This window comes from Desmodus rotundus, chromosome 5, assembly GCF_022682495.2.
Source record: "Desmodus rotundus isolate HL8 chromosome 5, HLdesRot8A.1, whole genome shotgun sequence".
Classification (NCBI taxonomy): domain Eukaryota; kingdom Metazoa; phylum Chordata; class Mammalia; order Chiroptera; family Phyllostomidae; genus Desmodus; species Desmodus rotundus.
Window position 1 is genome coordinate 36653557 of NC_071391.1, and position 25135 is coordinate 36678691.

The 25135-nt window shown below is 34.7% G+C and overlaps 1 protein-coding gene across 10 annotated transcripts in view; it reads left to right on the forward strand.

Annotated features, from left to right (window-relative positions):
* The window catches only part of BTBD10 (BTB domain containing 10), a 76457-nt gene that overhangs the window by 29948 nt on the left and 21374 nt on the right, over window positions 1-25135 (forward strand). For all 10 annotated transcript variants that reach the window (XM_045193988.2, XM_045193991.2, XM_045193993.2 and 7 more), the window contains 2 exons: window positions 21765-21961; window positions 23859-24144. In XM_045193988.2, coding sequence (XP_045049923.1) covers window positions 21765-21961; window positions 23859-24144 — 483 coding nt within the window. The remainder of the gene's footprint in view (window positions 1-21764; window positions 21962-23858; window positions 24145-25135) is intronic.

Genomic DNA, 25135 nt, shown 5'->3' on the forward strand with positions numbered 1-25135 from the left:
ATATGTAGTAGTATTTTACAGAACCAAATATATTTGAAAGATAAGGTTTTAATTGGTTAATATTACCCTTTTTTTTAGTTTCTGGGCATTTTGGATTATTGCAAATTGATCTTCAACCAGACAAAATTTCTAAATAAAGATAATTGTTCTTATTATGAGATTTTAAATATTAAATATTTAACAGGTGACATAGCTTACTTTATTAGGAAATTGTAGAACAATTTAAAACATTTCGATTTTTTTTTTTTTTGGTCTTCATTGCCCCTATTCTACTAATCCTTCATTTTGTAGGGATATTGGGGGATATACAATAATTTTTAAATTATTTTATTTTTAATGTATTTAAATATTAAATAGTTCATAACTATATCCTTTCCTTGAAATGTGAGGAAGTTCTTGTGGTTTCCCCCATTTAATTTCTAAAACTTTGAATGGCCATCTTGATGGTTGTAATGACTTATTTATATAGTTTGACTAACTAGTATTACCTAGTACTGGCTTTTGGTGTGGTGTCCAGAAATGCTTTTCTGAGCTTGTTTTAGTAATAGAGTTATAAAAGCAGAAACCTCCAGCTAGACCTTTTTTTATTGTACTTTATAAGAGTATTTTCCTCTGGTTCTGCTGATTCTTTTAAAATTATAATGCTTGTGTTGTAAAAATGAGACATCTTTTATTACATAAAATATGATAAATACAGAAAAGCACATGGAAAAAATAAAATGTTATGATTGAAGAAAAATACTTCTAATATGTTTGCATATAACCTTTTTTCTGTGTTATATATAAAAATATAAAATCACACATATATATACACTTAAAATGATTTTGGTATATTACTGTATGTACCATTATATAACCCATACCTTAAAAAAAAAAAAAACCCAAAACTTAATCACGAACATCCTTTATCTTCTATAGCATAATTCTTAAGAACTGCTTAGTGGTTTTGTATATATATTTTATAATTTATTTCAACAATCTAAGTTTTTCTGATTCTTTATCAGAGAGAAGATCAGTATGATTCTACAGTATAAATTTCTCCTAAAAGGAAGAATATTTTAAGGAGTTATATAAAACTGTAATTTTGATATTTTTCAGATAGAAAAAGATCCTTAGAGTTATTATACAATGAACTCTTCAAAGGTACACACGCTACTTTTTTTTTAATCCTTCCTCAAGGAGGATATGTTCACTGATTTTTAGAGAGAGGGGAGAGGAGAGAGAGAGAGAGAGAGAAACATCGACTGGTTGCCTTCTATACATGCCCCAACTAGGGATTGAACCTGCAACCTTTCTGTGTACAGGACGATGCTCCAACCAGCTGAGCCACCCGGCCAGGGTGTGATATGCATGCTGCTTTAAAAACAAAGCAAAGAGCTAAGATTGCCATAGTGAAGTATAGAAGATGAACCTTTTTAAAATCAGGAAAATGAGCTGAGACTTCAAAAATATGCTAAGCAACCAAAAGGGTTGCATAAAGTATAACCAACCAAAAGGGTTTTTTATATTACATTTAAAATGGTAACCAAGGAAAGTGTAATAATAGTGATTGGCGTTAGGGGAAGAAAAAAATTCCTTAAGTCTTATTCAGGAAGAGTAAACAACCACCACCACCACCACCACTAATAGTAATAACAAAGCAAATATTGCTAGGAAGGACATAAAACCAATATGAGTGTGGAGAAAGAATGTATCTGGTTAAATGGGCTGTATTCTGGGCTAGTTAAAACATTTTATAAAAGGAACTGACTGCAAAATCTTAAAATTATGGTTATTACTTGTGGTCTTAAAAAGTTTTAGGGGAATGCAAGGAGTGCTAAAAGAATAGAGGATTCTAGAGGATTTTAGAACAAGAAATAAAAAGGATGGTTTATGACTAGCTTGAAGAAAACAGGTTAACAATGAACCAGAATAGGTTTGCTAAAAATAGACTGTCAGAGGAACTTTGATTATTCTCTGATGCTCTTGGTAGATTAGTAACAATATAATGTATTTGGACCTAAGCTTAGTTTTTGGTGCAGTCATTTTTTAAAAAATATTCTTGGTTGTAAGATGAAGGAAAATTGAATCAGCCACTAGTTGATTGTATTAGTTAATTAACATGGTTTTGATTTTGAATGATGCTATCTACCCAAAGGTTATTGATTGTGGAAAGTGGCTTTGTTCTTTGCCTTGTCTTATGCTCATCTGGAGAAGATATATTATCAAATTTATAGGCAACAATGAAGAAAGAAGGATAGTAAATAATATAATAACCATCCAAAATGATCTCTGAATTTGGATTGTTGGATTAAATTTAAATGAACTTTTTAGGAGTATACATAAGGCCTGAAAAACACTGATATATGTTGAATTTAGTGTGGCTTTACAACATTACTTACGGAAAAGACCTGCGGGTGGTTTTTGGCAGTAAATGATGTAAAACAGGAGAACACTAAGGCTGCCAGCACCACATCTTCTCCACCCGCACCCCCACCCCCCCAATAAAACCCCATCATAATTAATGGAGAAGAAGACTGGATCCATTCTGCTCTACACCAAAGTATGTCGTCTTTAGTTCTGTATATATTCAGTGGGAAGGATATGAAGAAATTAGAAGCCTTGTCAGTTTAGAGAACTTAGAGGTTTGGGGTAGCTCTCGTAGATATTAAGGAATTTCGCAATAAGAGCAGTCTTCACATATGTGAAGAGTTAGACTTGGTTTGAGTTAGACTTGTTTGAATTAAAATCATAAGCTCTGAAATGAACACCTTAGGTCACATCTCAGACCTGCCACTTAATTAGCTATGTGATTTTAGGCAAGGTGCTTAGCCTCTAAGCTACTATTTTCTCAACTGTAAAATTGAGACAGTTTTGAGAATTAAATGAAAATATATGCGGAGCTCTCAGTATTGTGCCTGGCATGTACCAAATGCTTAAATATGAGCATCGTTACTTGGCCTAGCTAAACAGAACTAGAGCAGCGTGGTTCTCAACTAGACGGGTGATTTTGCCCCTCATTAGGCATTTGGTAAATGTCTGAAGACGGTTTGGGTGTACAACTGGGAGAGGGACTACCGTTAGCATCCAGTGGGTGGAGGCCAGGGAGCTACTAAACATCCTGGAACGCACAGGACTGCTTCCCTCACACAATGAAGAGTTAACTAGGCCATAACCCCAAAGTAGGGTCAGGTGAAAAGGTTTAATTAAACTTTAACGTTAAGAAAAAAACTGCTTAAGAGTCAGAGCTTTCCAAAGATAGAACTAATCTGTTAAAAAAGAAAAGTTACTCTTCCCTGTCATTAACAGCAAGAGGTCTGTAGATGAGATTCAGGAATTAGGTATTTGGACTAGATTTTCTAAAAGGTTTTTTCCAAACATAGACTCTATGTTTCTGTGGGTTTTTCTGAGAATAGTTAGGCATATTAAATGACCGATATCAAAGGGCCTCTGATGCACATTCTCTTATTCTTTAATTTTATCGACCTAATTGCAGTATAGCTTGGATTTTTAATTTTAATTCTTTATTTTTATTTTTATCCTCACCCGAGGACACTTTTTTAAAGAAATTATTATTGTGTTTTAGAGAGAGGAAGGGAGAGAGGAAGGGGGAGAAAGAACATTGATGTGAGAGAGGAGCATTGATTTATTGCCTCCCATATGCGCTGGGACCAGGGATTAACGCCCTGGGATCCTACCTGTCTGAATGGGGGGTTGAACACGCCTGCGCCTGGACCAGGGATCAACCCACAACCGGGGTATGTGCCCTGACCAGAATTGAACCTGCATCCTTTCAGCTACGGGAGGATGCTCCAACCACCTGAGCCACACTGACCAGGGCTAATTTTAATTTTTTTTAATACTTAAAAGTTTAGTATGAGGCATAGAAGGAATTTAGTAGAACAAGTCAGTTTGTGTTTTCAAAAGACCATTTGGAAGTATTTGTGATTGTGGGATTGCTGTCATTCTCTCTAGAAACTTGTTTTGTGAAACTAATTTGTCAAACTATTCACAATCATTTGACACACATTTCTAAAACTTAATCTTTTTTTTGTATTTCATATCTTTTTTCTATTTGTTTATTTTCTTTATCCCCTTTAGCAATAAGTAGGAAAAGTGCTCCAAAAGGTTTTAAAAAATAATTACAGTTTTTAAATCACCTCTAAAGTACTTGATTGTGTATGCATTATAATAATTCTCAATCACGAGTGAAACCCGAAGCAGTAACTGGCACAAAATATCATATAGTAAATATTTGTTGAATGAATGACTGACTTAGTAGATACAAAATATATGTCTGACCCTTACTTTAGGTCTGCATAATTATTAATAGTGGTAAGCTGTTTTTAGATATACTTCATTATTTTCTGTGGTGGGGAGTTGCTTGAGAATGTTAAGTACCTAGTGGTTTTCAATTCTCAAATTTTTTATCTCTAACCTGAACCTTTCCTCTGAACTTCAGACTTATGTACTTAATTCCCTATTTGATATCTCTACTTGGATGTCTAATAAACATTTATTCTATGTCTAAGATACACCTACACTTTCCAAACCTAATCCATTCCCTGTCATTCAGTAAATAGAACTTCCTCAGGTAAAAATCAGTTATCCTTCACACCTCTTGCTCACCTCCTACATTTAATCTATCATTCCAAAAGTCTTGTTCTTCAATATATAGGCTAGTACACTGTTTACCATGTACCACTGCTACCACCCTGGTTCAAGTCACTTTTGGCTCTCACTTGGATTATTTTCAGTAGCTTGAATTTTACCTTTGTCCCCTTTCTTCTGTTGTCCACTTGATTTAATTCACACTTTAGTGGTGCCCATTTCCCTTGGTCAAAAGCAAAACCTCTTTAAACATTCCTTTAAGATCCTTCATGATCTGGTCCTAGTGTTGTCTATCTGAGCTCTTTTAATACTGTTCTTGCTTCCTGTGCTCCAGTCATCGTGGCCTTCTTGAATGCCTCGAAAAAGCTAGAGAAAACTTTTGCTACAGTGTCTTTGTACTTACTCTTCCCTCATGTTTTCATAGTTCTGTTTCTTACTTTTTTGGTCTTTGTTCAGACATGATCTCATCAGTCCTGCCTTGACCACTCTTGTAAAATAGAACCTCTCACCTCAGAGTCATTGCTTTATTTTAACTCATAGTACTTATCACTGTATGCATTTAATGCATTTATTTTATATGTTCTATGTTTTTCTCTACTAGAATGTATTTATTTTGAGGGTTGAGACTTCCTTGGCTATATCCACGAGGGTTAGACTGGTAAGTAGCATATGATAGGTGTTCAGTGAATATTTGGTAGAGTGATGTGTGATAAAACTAAAAACATTGTTGGGGGAGGATAATACTTTTAGTTGTTGTAGAGTTTAGTTATTGTATATTGCAAGCACTTGATACCTATTGATGATTTAAAGCCATTGTATTTTAGAACTAAAAAAAATTAGTATAATGAATTAAATATTACAGCTTCAATTCAGAGACTGCTTAGTTTGTAGAGGTGACTAGCAATATCCTTGTTAAATATATAAAAAGTCCAAAAGCCAGAAACAAGGTAAATTCAATAAACATTAATGAGATGTACCAGATTATGATGTTAGTTTCTGGAAGTGTTTAAAAATAAGTAAGATAGTTCTCCAAAGTCCTGTTTAAAAATAAGTAAGATAGTTCTCCAAAGTCCTATAAGGTTGTACATGTGTATATTATATAAGGATGCTATATATAAATGAGTATCATTTACTTTATAGATAGTTTAGTTTTTAATTTTAATATTTGACAGTTTCTGTCAGAGAGCAGCAGTGCTAATAATACCAGTTACTTCTGGAGATTTTTCATGTATTATTTCTTTGATAATTTGCTTCCCTCTGTTCTCCCTGATATTAGTGGAATGTTGACCTCCTTCATTAGTTACCTAATTTTTTCTTTGTCATTCTTTTATTCCCAGTTTTTTCTTTCAATCCTTTTAGTAACCTTTTAAAATTTATGCTATTGTGTTTTGAATTTCTAAGAATTTTTTTCATTCTCTAAATTAAAAAATATTGCATCCCTCTTCTTGTTTATGGATACTGCATTCTGTATATCACTGAATTTATTGATTATAGTTTTACTTTCTTTCTGTCTCTACATAATCTGTAGCCTTTTAAAATTATGTTTATTAAATTTTTATTGTGAAATAATTATAGATTTGCAAGAAATTGCAAAAATTGTAGACTGAGTTTTTGGGTACTCTTCACTCTGCTTCCCTCAGTGATAACATCTCATATAAATGCAGTGCATTGTCGAACGAGAAAATTGACCTTGGTGCAATACTATGACTAAACTATAGAGACATCACTTTTTATATGTACTCTTTTATTTTTCTGGTATATATTTTATGATGTTTTTATCACATATATATCAATCAGAATAGAACTGTTCCTTCATCACAAGGAAACTTCCCATGCCACCCCTTTAGAGTAACACCCTTTCCCCATCCCTAACCTCTGGCAATCCCTGATTTGTTCTCCATCACTGTAGTTCTGTCATTTTAAGAATATTATATAAATGTAATCAATAGTATGTTAGCTTTTGGGATTTGGGTATTTTCATTCAGTATAATGGCTTTGGAGATTCATTCACATTGTTGTGCGTATCAGTAGTTTGTTCTGTTTTTATTTTTGTTTTCCTTTAAAATTTTTTTTACAATTAAAATTGGCATACAATATTACTAGTTTCAGGTGTACAGCATAGTGATAAGACATTTATATACTTTGCAAGGTAATGTCCCCAATATGTCTACTACCCATCTGACATCATACAGTTATTATAACATTACTGACTAAATTCAATACTGTACTTTACCTCCCGTGACTATTTTAACAGCTGGCAATTTTTACTTTAAGATTTTCAAAATTTTTTGAATTATACTTGATATTCAGTAATATATCGTATAACTTAAAATGATCCCCCGATAAGTCTAGTACCCACCTGATGCCAAATAAGTTATTATAATATTATTGACTATATTTCCTACACTGTGCTTTCCATCCCATGACTGTTTTGTAACTGCCATTGTGTACTTCTCAATCCCTTAGCCTTTTTTACCCAGTCTCCCAACCCCCCTCCCATCTCACAACTACCTATTTGTTGTCTATGAGTTTGTTTTATTTGTTCCTTTATTTTGTTTTTAGATTCCACATATAAGTGAAATATGATATTGGTCTTTCTCATTTCACTTAGCATAATACTTTCTAAGTCTGTCTGTGTTGTCACAAATGGTAAGAGTTCATTCTTTTTTATGACCAAGTAATATTCCATTGTACATGTGTACCACATCTTCTTTATCCATTTGTCTATCATTGGACACTTAGGTTGCTTCCATATTTTGGCTATTGTAAATAACACAGCAATGAACATAGGGATGCCTGTATCTTTTTGAATTTGTATTTCTTTGGATAAATACCCAGAAGTGGAATTTCTGGGTCATATAGTAATTCTATTTTTAAGGTTTTGGGGAGCCTCCATACTTTTTTCTATTGTGGCTACACCAATTTGTAACCCCACCAACAATGCATGAGGGTTCCCTTTCTCCACATTCTTGCCAACCACTAGTCTGTTGATTTATTGATGGTAGCCATTCTGACAGGTGTGAGATGACATCTCATTGTGGTCTTTATTGGCATTTCTCTGGTGATTAGTGATGTTAGCATCTTTTTATATGTCTATTGGCCATCTGTGTATTTTCTTTGGAGAAATGTCTATTCAGGTCCTCTGCCTACTTTTAAATCAAATTATTTTTTTGGTGTTAAGTTGTATGAGTCCCTGATGTATTTTGGATATTAACCCTTATGGAATGTGTCATTGGCAAATACCTTCCTTCTCCCATTCAGTAGGTTGTCTTTTTGTTTTGTTTATGGTTTCCTAGGTGTGCCAAAATCATTTTAGTTTTAGTCTCAATTGTTTATTTTTTCTTTTGTTTTGCTTGCTCAAGGAGACATATACAAAAAAAAAATTGCTAAGAGCCATGTCAAAAAATTTACTTGCCATATTTTCTTTTATTAGTTTTATGGTTTCAGGTCTTACATTAAAATCTTTAAGTTTTTTTGAGGTTATTTTAGTATATGGTGTAAGAAAGTGGTTTCATTTCTTTTTTTTTTTTTTTTTTTTTTTTTGCACGTATTGGTTCAGTTTTCCCAACACCATTTATTGTATGCCATTGTATGTTCTTGCCTTCTTTGTTGTAGATTAGTTGACTGTATAGGTGTGGGTTTACTTCTGGGCTCTCTATTCTGTTTCATTGATCTCCCTGTCTGTTTTTATGCCAGCATTGGGCTTTTTTGATTAATATAGCCTTGTAGTATAGTTTGATATCAGGTAGTATGATAGTTCCAATTTTTTCTTCTTAAGGTTGCTGTGGCTATTTAGGGTTATTTGTGTTTTCATATAAATTTTAGGATGATTTGTTCTCATTCCATGAAAAATGCCATTGATATTTTGATAGAGATTGCACTGAATCTGTAGATTGCTTTGGGTAGTATGGATATTTTAACGATTTTAATTCTTCCTGTCCATGTGCGTAGTATATCCTCCCATTTATTATATTTCTTTTTCATTTTCTTTTTTCAATTTGTATAGTTTATTGGGTATAGGACCTTTACCTCCTTGCTTAAACTTATTCCTAGGCTCTTTGATGCAATTCTAACTGAGATTGTTTTCTTAATTTCTCTTTCTGATAGTTTGTTATTGGTGTATAAAAATGCAACACATTTATGAATATTAATTTTGTATCCTGCTACTTTAGAATTTACTTATCAGTTCTAACATTCTTTTGGTGGAATCTTTAGGGTGTCTACAGTGTCATGTTACTTGCAAATAGTGACAGGCTAGGACTTCTAAATACCATGTTGAATAAAAGTGGTGAAAGTCGACATCCCAGTCTTGTATTCTGATCTTAAAGAAAAAGCTTTCAACTTTCTGCCCTTGAGTATGATGCTAGCTGTGGGTTTGCCATCTATGGCTTTTATTATGTTGAGAGATGTTTCCTTTATCCCTACTTTGCTGAGTGTTTTTAATCACACATCAGTGTTGGATTTTTTAAAGGCTTTTTCTGCGTGTATTAAAATGATCATAGAATTTTTACTCTTCATTTTGTTTATGTGTTGTTTTGTGAATGTTGAACCAACCTTGCACTCCAGGAATACATATCACTTGATAATTAGGAATGATTTTTAATCTATTGCTGAGTTCAGTTCCCTCATGTTTTGTTGAAGAGTTTTGTATTTATGTTCATCAGGAATATTGGCCTGTAATTTTCTGTTTTTTGTAGGGTCTTTATCTGGTTTTGGTATCAGGGTAATGCTGGCCACCTAAAATGAGCTTGTGATCCTTCCCTCCTCTTCAGTTTTTTTGGAATAGTTTGAGGATTTTTCTTTGAATGTTTTGTAAAATTTGCTCCTGAAGCCATGTCCAAGACTTGTTGGGAGTTTTTTGATTATTGACTTAATAATTTCAATAGTTATTGGTCTGTTCAGATTTTCTGTTTCTTCCTGATTCAGTATTGGAAACTTGTATATTTTTAGGAATTTGTCCATTTCTTCCAGGTTGTTCAGTTTGTTGGCATAAAATTGTTTGTAGAATTTTCTTGTACTCCATGGTGTTTCTGTGGTGTCTCTTGTCACTTCTCTTTTACAAGGGGGGACCCCAACAAGTTGAATTATCTTCTGGAGGGCAGGCGCCTTGTAGTACAGGCTCCCCACTAGATAAGTGTTCCAGGAACCCATCTGTATCAGTGTACCAGCTGGCATTGTTGTGAGAGGCTGCTTTCAGCTTCAGTGAATTTTTTTTTGAAGACTCTTTCAACATATTTGCCCATTTCATGATGGGTGATTTACAAATGCATCTGCCCACACCATGCTGAGTGCTCAGCAGTTTTTAACCAAAAACAGCATGACCCCCATGCCACATACTCCCTATTCACCTGATCTCCCTCAAGTGACATTTCTTTGCTTCCCCGGAGAAAAAAAGTCCTCAAAGGAGGGAAACATTTTGCTGATGTGGAAGAAGTGAAACAAACAGCAGTAAAAGACATCACAAGTGATGAGTTCAAAACCGTTTTTGAGTAGTGGAAAAAACATCTCAGTAGGTGTATTGCATGAAATGGAGAGTACTTCGAAGGTGACTGAAGTTTAAACATGTAAGAATAAATACACAATGTTTTATAAATAATTTCCAAGTTTTTTTTGGGTCCCCTCCCTTTGTATTTCTGATTCTATTGAGTCCTCTCTTTTTTTGTGATGAGTCTGGCATTTTTGTGATTTATCAATTTTGTTTATATGTTCAAAGAACCAACTCTTGGTCTCATTGATGTTTTCTATTTTTTAGACTGTATTTCAATGATTTTTGCTCTTATCTGTATTATTTTTTTCTCCTACTTTAGTTTTATTTCTTTTAGGTAGGTGTAAGGTTTATTTATTTGAGATTTTTCTTGTTTCTTGAAATAGGCTTGTATTTAGCTATAGTTTTCTCTTGGCTGTGTCCCATAGATTTTGGGTCATCGTGTTTTCATTGGTGTCAAGGTATCTTTTGATTTCTCCCTAGATTATCATCGTTAACCCATTCAGTGTTCAGGAGCATGTTATTTAGCCTCCACAGATTCGTGTATTTTTCAGTGTTTTTTCTTGCATTTGATTTCTGGTTTCATACCATTATAATCAGAGAAGATTCTTGATATGATTTCAGCCTTCTTAAATTTATTATATTGTGCCCTAACATGTGGTATATCCTAGAAAATGTGCCATGTTCACTTGAAAAATAAAAAGGTGTATTTTGCTGCCTTTGGATAAAATGCTCTAAAGATACCAATTAAGTCAATCTGGTCTTAGGTGTCACTTAAGGTCTCCGTTTCCTAGCTGATTTTCTGTTTGGAAGATCTGTCCATTGATGTCAATGGAGTGTCAAAGTCTCCTACTATTGTCTTACTCTTCATCGCTCCCTTTATGTCCTTCAGTGTTTGGTTTATTTATTTAGGTGCTCCTGTGTTGTGTATGTAGGCATTTACAAGAGTTCTGTCTCTTGTTAGGGTGATCCCTGTATCATTATGAAATGCCCTTGCCCTTTGTCTTTTATTACAGCCTTTGCTTTAAAGTCTATTTGTCTAAGTATTGCTACCTCAGTTTTTCTATTATTTTTTGTTTTGTTTTTGGTTTCCATTTGCATGAAATATCTTTTTCCAGACCTTTACTTTCAGTCTCTGTTTCTTTCAGTCTGAAGTGAGTCTCCTGCACGCAACATAGGTGTTGGTTGTTTTTTTTTTTTAATCAGTTCAGCCACCCTATGTCTTTTGATTGAAGCTTTTAGTCCATTTACATTTAAAGTAATTATTGATAGGTATATTGGTTATTGCCATTTTATTGTTTTCTGATTGTTTTTGTACTCTTTGTTTCTTATTCTCATGCTGTCTTTTGTATGTTGATGACTTGCTACAGTGTTGTGTTTGGATTCCTTATTTCTTGTAGCTTCCTTAGAGATTAAATCTCAGATTCTTTGGTTTTCCTCATGTGTTTCAAATATATCAAGCTATGTTTATATCAGTCTATTTTAAGTTATTGGCCATTTAAATTAGAACACATTCTAAAATCACTACAGGTTTTTCTTATTGTTGTTCAAGTACAGTTGTCTGCATTCCCCCCCCAACCCCCCCCCCCCCAAGCCATCTCCACCTCCCTCCTCTGATCCCACCCCTCCTTGGTTTTGTCCATGTGTCCTTTATAGTTGTTCCTGATAAAATCACTACAGTTTTTACTGACCTCCTCCATGTTAATGTTTTTGTCATACTTTACCTCTTTTGTGTATGTGTGTTTGTGTGTATCTCTTTATATAGTTGTATTTACACAGTACCTTCCTACCTACTTTTGTTTTTTAATCTTTGAGTCAGCTTTATAGCTGGTTGATCCACTGCTTTCCTGTTTACCTTTATCAGTAAGAACTTCTTTCCTGTGTTATTCATATTTTTGATCTTCTTAAAGAAGTTCCTTTAACATTTCTTGTAATAATTGGTTTAGTGTTGATGAACAGCTTTAGCTTCTCCTTGTCTGGGAAACTCTTTAATCTCTCCTTTGATTCTAAATAATAACCTTGCTGGATAGAGTAATTTTGGTTGTTGGTCTTTGCTGTTTATCACTTAGAATATTTTCTTTATTTCTTCTGGCACACAAAATTTTTGTTGAGAAATCAGCTGACAGTTTTATCACAGCTCTCTTGTATGTTACCTACTGCTTTTCTCGGTGATGGTTCTGTAATTTTTTTTTAATCCTCACCTGAGGATGTTTATTGATTTTAGAGAGGGAGAGAGAGAGAGAGAGAAACATCGATGTGAGAGAGAATCATCCATCAGTTACCTTCCTTACCTGTCCCCTCTGAGAATTGAACCTGCAACCTAGGTATGTGCCCTGACCCAGGGATTGAACCCATAATCTTTTGGCATACAAGAGATGATGCTCCAACCAACTGAAGCCACCCAGCCAGGGCTGTTCTGTAATTTTTATATGGTTGTGGGAGGAGGTGAGCACACAGTTTAATTACTTTGCTATCTTGACTGGAAGTTCTTACTCTTTTTTTTTTTCCCTGATTAGTGTTCTATAGTATGGATTACTACAGTTTATTTACCCATTCAGAGAGTGACATGTTTTTTGTTATAAACTTTGCAATACTGTTGGATTATTAAAATTGTATATATATAAAATTATATGTATTACTTTAGTAGCAATTTTTCTGTAGGAGTCTGTAGTTTCACTGAAATGTTTTCAATTTTGATGTAATCCAGTTTATCAATTTATTTAACAAATTATACCCTTTATCCCCTCAAAGTTTATAATTTTAGGTTTCAAATTTAGATTTTAAATTTTTCTTTGGTCTTTAGGAACTTCCCTGCCATTGGAAGCTGTTGCCGTAATTAGAATTTTTAAACAAATTAGTTGGCAAAATCATGTGCTTAGTTCATACAAAATTGATGTTTGTAAGTTTGATGCAAAGAGGTATTTGCTTATCAAAGTGAGCATGTTAGTAAAATTGAAACATTTTTGAAGAGACCACCTATTGATTTACGTTATGCTTCAAGGCATAAGATAAATCAGAAACATCATCAGCTCATACAGTTGCAAAATTTAAAAATGAAAATATTTTCTTTTGATGATAAGGGTTTGTGATTAAGGTGGACTTATTTACGTAACCAGGGGTGATAGAAATAGTGTTACTTGGATGAAAATTGTGATCTTAAAGGATTGCTACAGATTCTGATTTGGCTTTCTGTAGTAACTATTGGGTAATAAATGTTGACCTGTGAGGTTTTCAGGTGGTGATCAGTTGGAATGGTAGTTGTTTTTAATCTGATAGTAGAAATACTTTTGGTTTTGTGAGAACATGAACCATGTTTTAAGTGGGGTATGCAACAATCTATGTTGGTTGGTGAATGGGAATTTGGTGAGCTGGTGAGAAAAGCGTGAGAGGAAAAGATGAACTATTAGGAGAAGAAAGGCATGACTTTTATTAAGTGCAATTGAAATAGCTAAGTGGCAACTTCCTGGGAGGGTAGCCTCTTATCAGCAGGTTGTTTAGGCCAAGGGGCCTATTCTGGGGTCCAGTTTGGAAAGTTTTGACATATATATGTACTCATAAAACCTCACCACAATCAGGATGATGAATGTATCTGTCACACTCAAAAGTTTCCTTAGGGTCCTTTGTAACCCTTTCCTTATGCCCCTTCCAACACTCACACTCCATGCCCAGACAACCACCAGTCTGTTTCCTGACCCTATACATTACTTTGTATTTCTTAGAATTTGATGAAAATAATACCCCTTTTTGGGAGGGGAGGGAATGTGGCTTTTTTTCCTACTCCACATAATTATTTTCAGTTTGATCCATGTTGTAACTTGTATCAATAGTTAATTCTTAGCCCTGGCTGGTGTGGCTCAGTGGACTGAGTGCCGGCCTGTGAACCACAGGGTTGCTGGTTCAATTCCCAGTCAGGGAATTGACTGACTCTCATTTCTGTTATTGGTAATTTGTATCTTCTCATTTCCCCCTCCAGTCTGTCTAGCTACAGGTTTATCAATTTTGTTTATCTTTTCAAAGAACCAGCTTTTTTTACTTTTTTTCTTTAATTTTAAAATACATTTTATTGATTATGTTATTATAGTTGTCCCTGTTTTTCTCCCCTTTATTTCCCTCCGCCCTGTACCCCCCTCCCACCAGCATTCCCCCAACTTAGTTCATGTCCATGGGTTGTACATATAAATTCTTTGGCTTTTCCATTTCCTACACTATTCTTAACTTCCCCCTGCCTGTTTTGTACCTACCATTTATGCTTCTTATTCTCTGTACCTTTTCCTCATTCTCCCCTCTATCTCTCCCTTCAGATAACTCTCCACGTGATCTCTATTTCTGTGATTTTGTTCCTATTCCAGTTGTTTGCTTAGTTCATTTTTGTTTTTGTTTTTGCTTTTTTAGGTTTGGTTGTTGATAGTTGTGAGTTTGTTGTCATTTTACTGTTCATACTTTTGATCTTTTTCTTAGATAAGTCCCTTTAACATTTCATATAATAAGAGCTTGGTGATGATGAATTCCTTTAACTTGACCTTATCTGGGAAGCAGTTTATCTGCCCTTCCATTCTAAATGAAAGCTTTGCCTGGATAAAGTAATCTTGGGTGTAGGTCCTTGCCTTTCATGACTTTGAATACTTCTTTCCAGCCCCTTCTTGCATGTAAGGTCTCTTTTGAGAAATCAGCTGACAGTGTTATGGGAACTGCTTTGTAGGTAACTGTGTCCTTTTGTCTTGCTGCTTTTAAGATTCTCTCCTTGTCAAAGAACCAACTTTTATTTTAATTGGTTTACCTTATTTTTTTCTATTTTCTATTATTTTAATTTCCACTCTGATCTTTATTTTATGTACTTTCTTAGTTTGCCCTTTGGCTGGTTTCTTAAGGTAGAAACTTGAGGTCCTGTTTCTGAGATCTTCTTTTTTAACATAAGCATTTACGCTATAATTTAGTCCCTCACCACTGTTGCATGTCATGCCATTCTACATATTTTGATATGTTGGACTTTTTTTTCACTTCAAAATTTTCTGTTTTTCCCTTCTGATTTCTCCTTTGTTCATGGATTACTCAGAAGGTGTTATTTTATTTCCAGATATTTGGGAATTTTCAAATGTCTTTCCATTAGTTAATTTTTATTTAATTCCAGTGTAATCCGAGAGCATAGTTTACAAATGAATTCTTTTAAGTTTATTAAGACTTGTTTTATTTGTCAGAGTCTTGATAAATGTTCTGTGTGCACATGAAAAGAATGAATTTTCTGCTCTTGTTTGTGAAATGTTCTATAAAATCAGGTCAAGTCAGTTGATGGTGTTCAAATTTTACTCACCTTTACTGTTTCTGTCTATTTGCTGTGTTAAATATTATGAGAGGGGTATTGAAACCTCTGACTATAATTTTGGAATTGTCTCATTTCTTTGTAATTTTATCAGTTTTTGCTTCATGTATTTTGAAGCTCTGGGGCAGGAGAACTTTTGGGATTAAATGCTCTTCATGAATTTATCCCTTTATCTATATGAAATGCCTTGGTGTAATATTCTATCTGTGATTTTCATTTTATTGCCTTTGTTGGGTTATTAGCTATAAAAATTCTTTGTATCTTTAGTGGTTGGTTTAGGGCTTATAATATACCTCTTTATCTGTCTCCTTTCATGTGAGATTATACCATTTTATGTGTAGTATAGAGCCTTTCAACAGTGTACTTCTATGTTTTACCTCCCAAATTTTCATGTTATTGTAGTAATAGCACGAAAATTTGTGCTATTGTAGTAATATTTATGTTATAAACGCCACACTATATTGCTATAATTATTATTTAAACTAATCTTTTTCAAGAGATTTAAACAATAAGAAAAAATTTTATATATTTTCCCATGTAGCTACACTTTCCAGTGTTCTTCATTCCTTAGTGTGGATTCATATTTTCACCTGGCATTAGTTTGTCCTGTGCTTGAAGGGCTTCCTTGAAATTTTCTTGTAACGCAAGTCTGCTTGTGATGAGTTCTTCGTTTTTGTTTGTGTGTTGGTCTAAACATGTGTATTCCATTTATTTTTGAAAAATGTTTTCACTGGGTATAACAAATGCAGGCTGACAGGCTTTTATTTTGTTTTGCTTTGTTGTTGTGTTTTATTTTTTATTATAATGTTTTAATGGGAGTTTTATGCATGTTGTGTCTGTGGTTTGGTAGCTGTCATTACATTTTAAGACATTACTTCTTCAATTTTTTTTTTTCTCTTCCCAGCCTCTTTCTTTATAGACTCCACTTACACCCATATTGGGGCACTCAAAGTTGACCCACAGTTCACTCATGCCCTATTTAGTTTTCTACTTTCTCTCTGGTTCATTTTGACATTTCCTATTGCTGTGTCTTCAGGTTCACAAACCTTTTCTTTTATGATGTATAATCTTTATTAATTCCATTCAGTGTTTTTTTTAATCTTAAGTACCTTCATTTGTATCTCTGGAAGTTTGATTTGCATAATTTCAAAATCTTCTATATCTCCATAATTTTTTGGAGAAATATAGTTATAATGACTGTTATAATGTCGTTGTAATTGTAAAATATATGTCAGTTCTGGGTTGATTTTGATTGATTTTTTTCTTCGCAGGTTATGTTTTCCTACTGTTTTTCATGTCTGGTAGTTTTTTATTGCATGCCATGTGTTGTGAATTTTATCTTGTTTGGGTGCTGGATATTTTTGTATTCCTATAAATATTCTTGAACTTCATTTTAGGGTTCAGTTTAGTTACTTGGACACAATTTGAGTCTTTTAGATCTTACTCTTAAGATTTATTAGATGTGACTAGAGCGGCACTCAGTTTAGGTCTAATTTTTTCCTATGTCAGAGCCAAGACCCTTCCAAGGGTGTCCAACCTTTTGGCGTCTCTGTGCCACACGGGAAGAGTTGTCTTGCGCCCCACATTAAATACATTGCGACACATAACCACAAAAAAAATCTCATGTCTTGAGTAATTTATGATTTTTTGTTGGGCCACATTCACAGCCATCCTGGGCTGCAGATCGAATATCCGTGCTAGACTCTCTCCCCAGTGCCCCATGAATTATGAGGTCTTCCAGCCTGACTGGGAGGAACAGGCCCTATGTGAGTCCTGGGCATTGTTTCCTCTTGTCTTTTGAGTTGGTTCTTTCTCCAGCTTCATGTAGTTTCTTCACGTGTGTATGCTGATTGGTACTAAGCTCACTACATGAGGAAGACTCACTGTAGATCTCCGAGGTTTTCTGTCTGTGCTGCTTTCCTCTCTCCAGTACTTATGCATAAGAACTCTAGTCACATATTGTCCAAAACCTCTCAGCTCCGTATCCTTAACTCAAAGGTCACCAGGTTTTGCCTCCTTGTGTTCACTCTGGAAACTTTCTCAAGGTTAATAATTTGGTCAGTTGTTGGGCTTGTTTTTCATCTTCAAGGGACCACTTTCTTTGCATGATGTGCTATGTCTTGCAAACTATTGTTTTGTGTATTTTGTCCATTTTGAGGGGTTGTTTCAGACAGGAGAGTAATTTCAGTCTGTTACTTTGTTGGCTAAAAGCAGATTTTGGGGTTTATGTACTTTTCATCTTTTTTCCTGTCCTCAGTTCCTGTATTTCAAATTCTTTTAAATGCACTACAAAGCAGAAATATCTCCTCTGAACGTGCTCGTCCTCCTTTTATTTTGCACACATTAATTATTTTTACCCTTAGAGTGCTTTCATGATCTAAAATTATTTAATTAAATAGAGTAGGACATAATTAGTCTTTCATGACAATCTGATTTTGAAGGTCTCATTTAAAGTATATTCCACGTGGGAATGAAAAGAAAGGATGGAAGCATGTTACATCTTTTGCATCCATTTAAAATCTAAACAATTTAAAAATGAAGCCAATATTTCAACAGAACACTTAGCGGTACTTCATCTTTTAGCTGCAGAGATGTCTGGCTGAAAGGCTTTCTCATTTAATCAGTCTGCTTGGCCCTTATTCAAACCGAACATTTATCCTGCATATGCCTTAGTTGTAGTTGTGTTTGTATATTGTGCATTAAATTATAAATTAGATTCATATTTAGAAAATGTGCCTTAGCACATTTATAACTTAGCAGCTGGAAGAATTTGAGGAGTTATTTTTTTGAATATATAATCCTTGCTGTATTTGTATGGAATCCTTTTTTTTCCATTTTAGGACAAGAACCAGAAAATTCATTGTTTCTAGTTTAAAGCTTTTACCATAAATGTAGTAGGATCTTTTGATTTGTTCCATTTCAAGAAAAGGAGTATGTTCCAAAGATGCAATCCTATTCTGATCTTTTTCATTAGAAAGAAGGTGGGAATAGAATTTTTCTTTTCTTGTATGTTTATGAGAGACTGATAAAAGCTGATAGGTTGTTTGCCTTTATTTTCCTAGAAGTAACTCTTAGGGTAAATACAGTCTTTGTAGTCTGTTAGAGCGAAGTGATAACTGATTTTCATAATGAAAGCAACTACATTTTAGTGGAAGATTAAATTTTAAATAGAGCAAAGTAGTGTTATGGAGGGGGCACTGGAATGAACCAAAGGCTAGTCAGTTTATTTGTATTTCACTTAATCCTTATATTAACTTTAGAAGGTAAATAGGATCTACATTTTATAGATGAGGAAACTAAGCTTCCAAAATGTTAAGTGATATTCAACATGTTGAGCAATTATCTGTAAAAGGACGATTGGATTCTGAATCTTTATTACTCTAAAGCTATGCCATTCCTTCTATTTTTATAAAACACTTCAATATTTCAAAATAATGAACCATGGTATATGCTAAAATGGTAAATTTCCAAAATGCCTTAGGTCTGGCTCTCTCATTTTTGTTACTGTCAGTTTTCCTACCTGTAATATATTCTGATTATTAAAATCTTATCTATTTGTCAGTGCCTAGTTCACCAGTGACTAAACTACAGTGATTTCTTCTTCTGAGATCTTAAAGCATTTATTATCAATCATTCATTTATTAGTTGTATACATATTTGAGATATATTTAGTCATTTTACATTTGAAATTGGGTAACTCTTGAATTGTTTGTTTAAATTCTACATGTTCATGTGTTACTGCTACATTTAAATCAAGTTCCTTGAGGAAGCTTCTTTACTGGCATGTAGCACAGCTTGGTACACAGAGGACATCTAACTTAATAAATAATTGTGTGAATGAACTCGGTCAACTAGACTATTAATCATCATTCTTTTTTTTTTTTTTTTTTTTTATTTTTATTTTTTTTTTTATTTTTATTTTTTTAATATATTTATTGATTATGCTGTTACAGTTGTCCCATTTTCCCCCCACTCCACTCCATCCTGCCCACCCCCCTCCCTCCCACATTCCCCGCCTATAGTTCATGTCCATAGGTCATACTTATAAGTTCTTTGGTTTCTACATTTCCTACACTATTTTTACCCTCCCCCTGTCTATTTTCCACCTATCATCTATGCTACTTATTCTCTGTACCTTTACCCCCCTCTCCCCTTCCCACTCCCTTAATGACAACCCTCATGTTCTAGTTGTTTGCCTAGTTTGCTCTCGTTTTTGTTTTATGTGTGGCCGTTAATAACTGTGAGTTTGCTGTCATTTTTACTGTTCCTATTTTTGATCTTCTTTTTCTTAGGTAACTCCCTTTAACATTTCATATAATAAGGGCTTGGTGATGATGAGCTTCTTTAACTTGACCTTATCTGAGAAGCACTTTATCTTCCCTTCCATTCTAAGTGATAGCTTTGCTGGATACAGTAATCTTGGATGTAGATCCTTGCGTTTAATCTTGGGTAATGTAATTATGATGTGCCTTGTGTTCCTCCTTGGGTCCAGCTTCTTTGGGACTCTCTGAACTTCCTGGACTTCCCGGAAGTCTATTTCCTTTGCCAGATTAGGGAAGTTCTCCTTCATTATTTGTTCAAATAAGTTTTCAATTTTTTGTTCTTCCTCTTCTCCTTCTGGCACCCCTATAATTCGGATGTTGGAACGTTTCAAGGTGTCCTGGAGGTTCCTAAGCCTCTCCTCATTTTTCCAAGTTCTTGTTTCTTCATTCTTTTCTGGTTGGATGTTTGTTTCTTCCTTCTGGTCCACACCATTGATTTGAGTCCCAGTTTCCTTCTCATCACTATTGGTTCCCTGTACATTTTCCTTTGTTTCTCTTAGCATAGGCTTCATTTTTTCATCTGTTTTTCGAATAGATTCAACCAAGTCTGTGAGCATATTGATAACCAGTGCTTTGAACTGTGCATCTGATAGGTTGGCTATCTCTTCGTCGCTTAGTTGTATTTTTTCTGGAGCTTTGAAGTGTTCTGTCATTTGGGCCATTTTTTTTTTTTTTTGTCTTGGCGTGTCTGTTACTTTAAGGGGCGGAGCCTTAGGTGTTCACCGGGGCGGGGTAACGCTGGTCGCTGAGCTGTGACGCTGTACGAGGGGGAGGGGCTGAGTGGGAGCAATGGCGCCAGCCTCACTCTCCTCCGGATTTCAATCCTTCACTCCGCTACCCACAATCAAACTGGGCCCCTCTGGTGCTGGTTCCCGAGTAAGTGGGCCTGTGCACACTCTCGGCCCCTGTGGGGCTCTCCAACAACCTCTCCTGTGAGGCTGGGAGTCTCTCCTGCTGCCGCCCCAACCCCCAGGGGCACTTTCAGTCAGAGGTTTGAGGCTTTATTTCCCGGAGCTGGAGCCCTGGGTTGCACTGTCTGCTTCTCTGCCCGCCGTTCGTCCAGTTTTTCTGTGGGCGAATGTGGTGCCGCAAGGTGCTACCCGCCACTCTGCCTGCCCCACTCTCCGCCACTCTGAGTCCGGCCCTCTCGGTTTATCTGCGCAGATGTGGGGCCGCAGGGTCTGCTAGTGCTCGGACTGCCTGCGCCATTTGTCCCACACTCCGCCAGTCTCAGTCCCGCCACAGCCACGCGAGTCCTTTCCACCCCGGTGCCCGTCTCCGCCCCTCCTACCAGTCTGGATGAATGGTTATTTTCTATTTTCTTGGTGTTGGTCCCCCTTGCTGTTCGATTCTCTGTCAGTTCTGGTTGTGCGAGGAGGCGCAGTGTGTCTACCTACGCCGCCATCTTGGTTCTCCTAATCATCATTCTTTACCCATCGTTACTCACTTCTCATGGGCAAATTTACTCTACATGTGAGGTTTTAAAATGTTAAATTCTGTGACTTGACACAGTTGGTGCCATTAACCTTTTTCAAGAAATGCTTTAAAAATTTTTGAAGAGTTTAATCAAAATCAAAATGAGTTGATTGAAGTTAGCATGTAGACTTATTTTATTTGGCAGGGAGACTGGTTATTTTACCCCATACCTCAGTTAAGAGTTCCAGAAGCTGATGCTCTTACTCTCTCTTTCTCTCCCACAGGCAAAGAAATCAAAAGAACTTTTGAATAATATTTAGGAGATTTGGGTGGTCACTGCTATTACTGCTACTGTTACTTCTACTACTTGCTTATAAGTCAGTTAACCTTTCTGAGCTTTAGTTTTCTCATCCTTAAAACTGAGTTGGATTATGTGATCTTTAAAGACATTGTGCTCCAGAATTTATAAAACCTAGAAGTTTGAAGTAAAATAAGTTTATTTCAGAACGATAAAGTAGCAATTGATTCTTGCCTTTCAAAATATTAGTAGTTTTATGTTGATTGATTTTTTCTTTAAAACTGTTTGTATCTCATGCCCTACTTTTATGATTATTTTTCTTTTGTAACTCACCAGTACTCCCTCACGTGTCGCTAAAGGAGTTGTTGACCACACCAAAATGAGTCTACATGGTGCTAGTGGGGGACATGAAAGATCAAGAGACAGACGAAGGTCAAGTGACAGGTCACGAGATTCATCTCATGAAAGAACAGAATCTCAGCTCACTCCTTGTATTAGAAATGTTACTTCTCCTACACGACAGCACCATGTTGGTATGTAGATCAACTAACCTTCCCAATAATTTTTTAAAGCACGCGTTTACCTTTTTGCAGTAGTATTGACAATGAATTGAGCCTAATACTTCCGAGTAAAATTAACTTCTCTCTTTTATTCATTTGCTTCTATTTTAGCTTAGCTTGGTTATTGCTGTGAAAAAACAACTTACTAAATGAAACTTGAAAGTGACTTTTTTAAGAGTCTGGAACAGACTTATAAAAGAAGTAATTTGAAAAGCCTTTATATTTGTGATATGTAGGTTTAAATTTTTTTCAAGTTGATTTTTATCTTATGAGATATATAGCAGTGGTTTATTTTATAATAGTTTGTAAGTTACTGTGATAAATACTATTAATAAGTTTACTATAAATATCAATAATAAATGTGATTGTCAATCATAGTAAATTATTGATAGGAATTCTTGGTTAGTCATCCTGGAAAAAAGGAATTGAAAGCCATCAGAGAATTTATTTTGATTTTTGACAATATTTTAAATAATAAAAATAGATGAAAGGGAATGCGTGAAGTGTTTTGCTTTCTTGGCAACTAGCCCAGATCTTCTCTTCTACCCAGTAAATGAACGTTATTACCCCTGGTTAATACATGTGACTGTAAAGCTAGTCTGAAGCAGAGGTATATAAGTAATGTGAACCTGCTCATTTTCATTTTCCCCTGGGAATGGGAAATTTATCATTATAAAGCAAAATCATTTCTACTAAGGTCTAAGTATGTATAGAAGTCAGTATCTAAGAATGTTCTTAAAGTCAGACTAGTACTGATAATCCAACAAAAAAGTATAAATAAATAATTTAGTTTGTTATATGCAGAGTTCAGCATGTGGGAAGATAGTAGAAGTATATAATTATTTTATTACTTTAGCAAATCTTGCTTTTGGGATCCTACCAGCATTGTGGAAACAGGCAATAAAATGGAGGTGTATCTCTGGAGATACTGCAAATCTAATTATATAATCAGTAAAGCTGTACAGAGTGTTCTCAGTTGCCTGAGTCATGGAGGAATTTGGCAAAAGCTGATGAAACTAAGGGGATGGAGGTACATTTTTAGGTCACCTTTAAAGTTTAGTGATCTGGGCTCTAAAGAAACTTAATCACAAAAATCTTAGTTTTATGTCCCCTATGTAGGATATTGGAACATCTGAACAAAATATTCTGAATTTTAATAATATCTCTATAATTTTAATAGGTATTGAAATTATAAATAATAATTATGTGATCCTATAAAATTTGTGGCAGTGCTTTACTAAACAAAAGTGAAATAAAAAGAAAGCAATATAATCATCAGCTATAAAAGTCACTTAATTTGGTAGACATTAAAAGTCATTTTAAAAAAATAAATACTTATCCTAGTGAAATTTGTTTCTTCCTCTAGGACCTTCTTTTTGTGAGATAAAATGCTGGTTTTGAAATGCTTTTATTAACACAGCAAGATTCCAAAATTTGTACTTTGTGTTTTCAGTATTAGTACTTTTAATATTTAGGAGAGTTTAAGTTGGTATTCTTACTCATTTTTTACTTACTTTCCATGTTTACTTATTTGACTTGTGATTCTGTTCATTGGGTTTCTATATATTTTTAAATAGAGTTATAACAAAATTTACCTGAATTCTGATCTTAGTCTAGGTCAACATTACTATGTTATACATCTCTTTTAAAGTCTACGAAGGTTAATTATTTTAAAAAACATTTTGATATTTTATCCCTGGGAAATAGATTAATGTTTATGGGGTTCTGTGAAAATGTTGTTTGAGATAAAAAAGCAGGAATGCTGTGATTTAAAACAACTGTTCTAAATTAAAATTTTAAAAAGATATATATGGAACTTGAAATTTTTAAAAGAAAATTTGCATGACTCTGTTTAACATTTTTATTTCAGAACGAGAAAAAGATCACAGTTCCTCCCGTCCAAGTAGTCCCCGTCCTCAAAAAGCTTCTCCAAATGGTTCCAGTAGCAGTGCTGGGAACAGCAGCAGAAACAGTAGTCAGTCAAGTTCAGATGGTAGCTGTAAGACATCTGGGGAGATGGTGTTTGTGTATGAGAATGCAAAAGAAGGAGCTCGGAACGTCAGAACGTCAGAACGAGTGACGCTAATAGTGGATAACACTAGATTTGTTGTGGACCCGTCCATTTTTACTGCACAGCCAAATACAATGTTGGGCAGGTTTGTATTACTGCAGTTCCTTGTATTATTAAGTTTAAAACCCTTTCACATTATTTTATTTTTCTTTTAAGTTTACAGTAATTCTCTGTTGGAATGTATATTCCTATTTTATGGATAAAAGAATTGAGCTTTTGAAAATTAAATAATTTGCTCATGTTAATAACAGCTAGAAAGTGGTAGAGCCAGTTTTTGAACTTGGTTTTATTTCTGTTGGTCTTTGTTGTACCGGTACAAATAGCAAATGTTTTATTTAATGAAGACAAGATTCTAAAAGACTTTTACAGGCCGAAACCACAGATTGCATCTAACAAGGTAAATTTAACAGTGGTAATGTTTCCATTACTTGAGGCTCCCAAGTTCAGCCATCAAATACAGTAGGTATCAGTCTTGTTGAAAGGCAAAAAACCCAACAGTTTGGTTAGCTGAAAAGTCATTAGAAGTTGCCAGTGTGATATTGATACTTAAATAATGGAATGTTACTAACATTAACAAACAGTAGAATAAAAAAGTAGTCACTAGAAGTAGTCATGTAGCCTGTGCTCATCCAGAGTAGTCGTAGATTAACGTGAAGTTTGTAGTTATTGGAACTGCAGTCCGAGAATGGTAGGGACAGTCTAGACTTGATCGAATACCTTTTAATTTTAAAGTCATTATCTTTTTCTGTTCACTCTGATATAAAATGAAGGGGCTATATATGAAGTAGAAGTTTACATGAGGTAAAAACTTTTTTTGATAGGGCAGTTATAACTTTATTGATGTTCTTTTTAATTAAAATGCTTCACAATAGAGACAGCCTGCAGGGAAAGCAGCCTCCGAAATGTTTCTTGCCCAACGACCCACAGATTGAAGTAGAATTTAGTTTATTATCCTCCATCTCCTTCAGTCTTGGTGGCTAAGAGGTAGTGGATGGAAATGGAGAGAATGACTAAGGCTAAGAAGATGCAAGGATGAGACTCATTCTTAAAAGAAAAATCCTGAAGGACTTCAACTT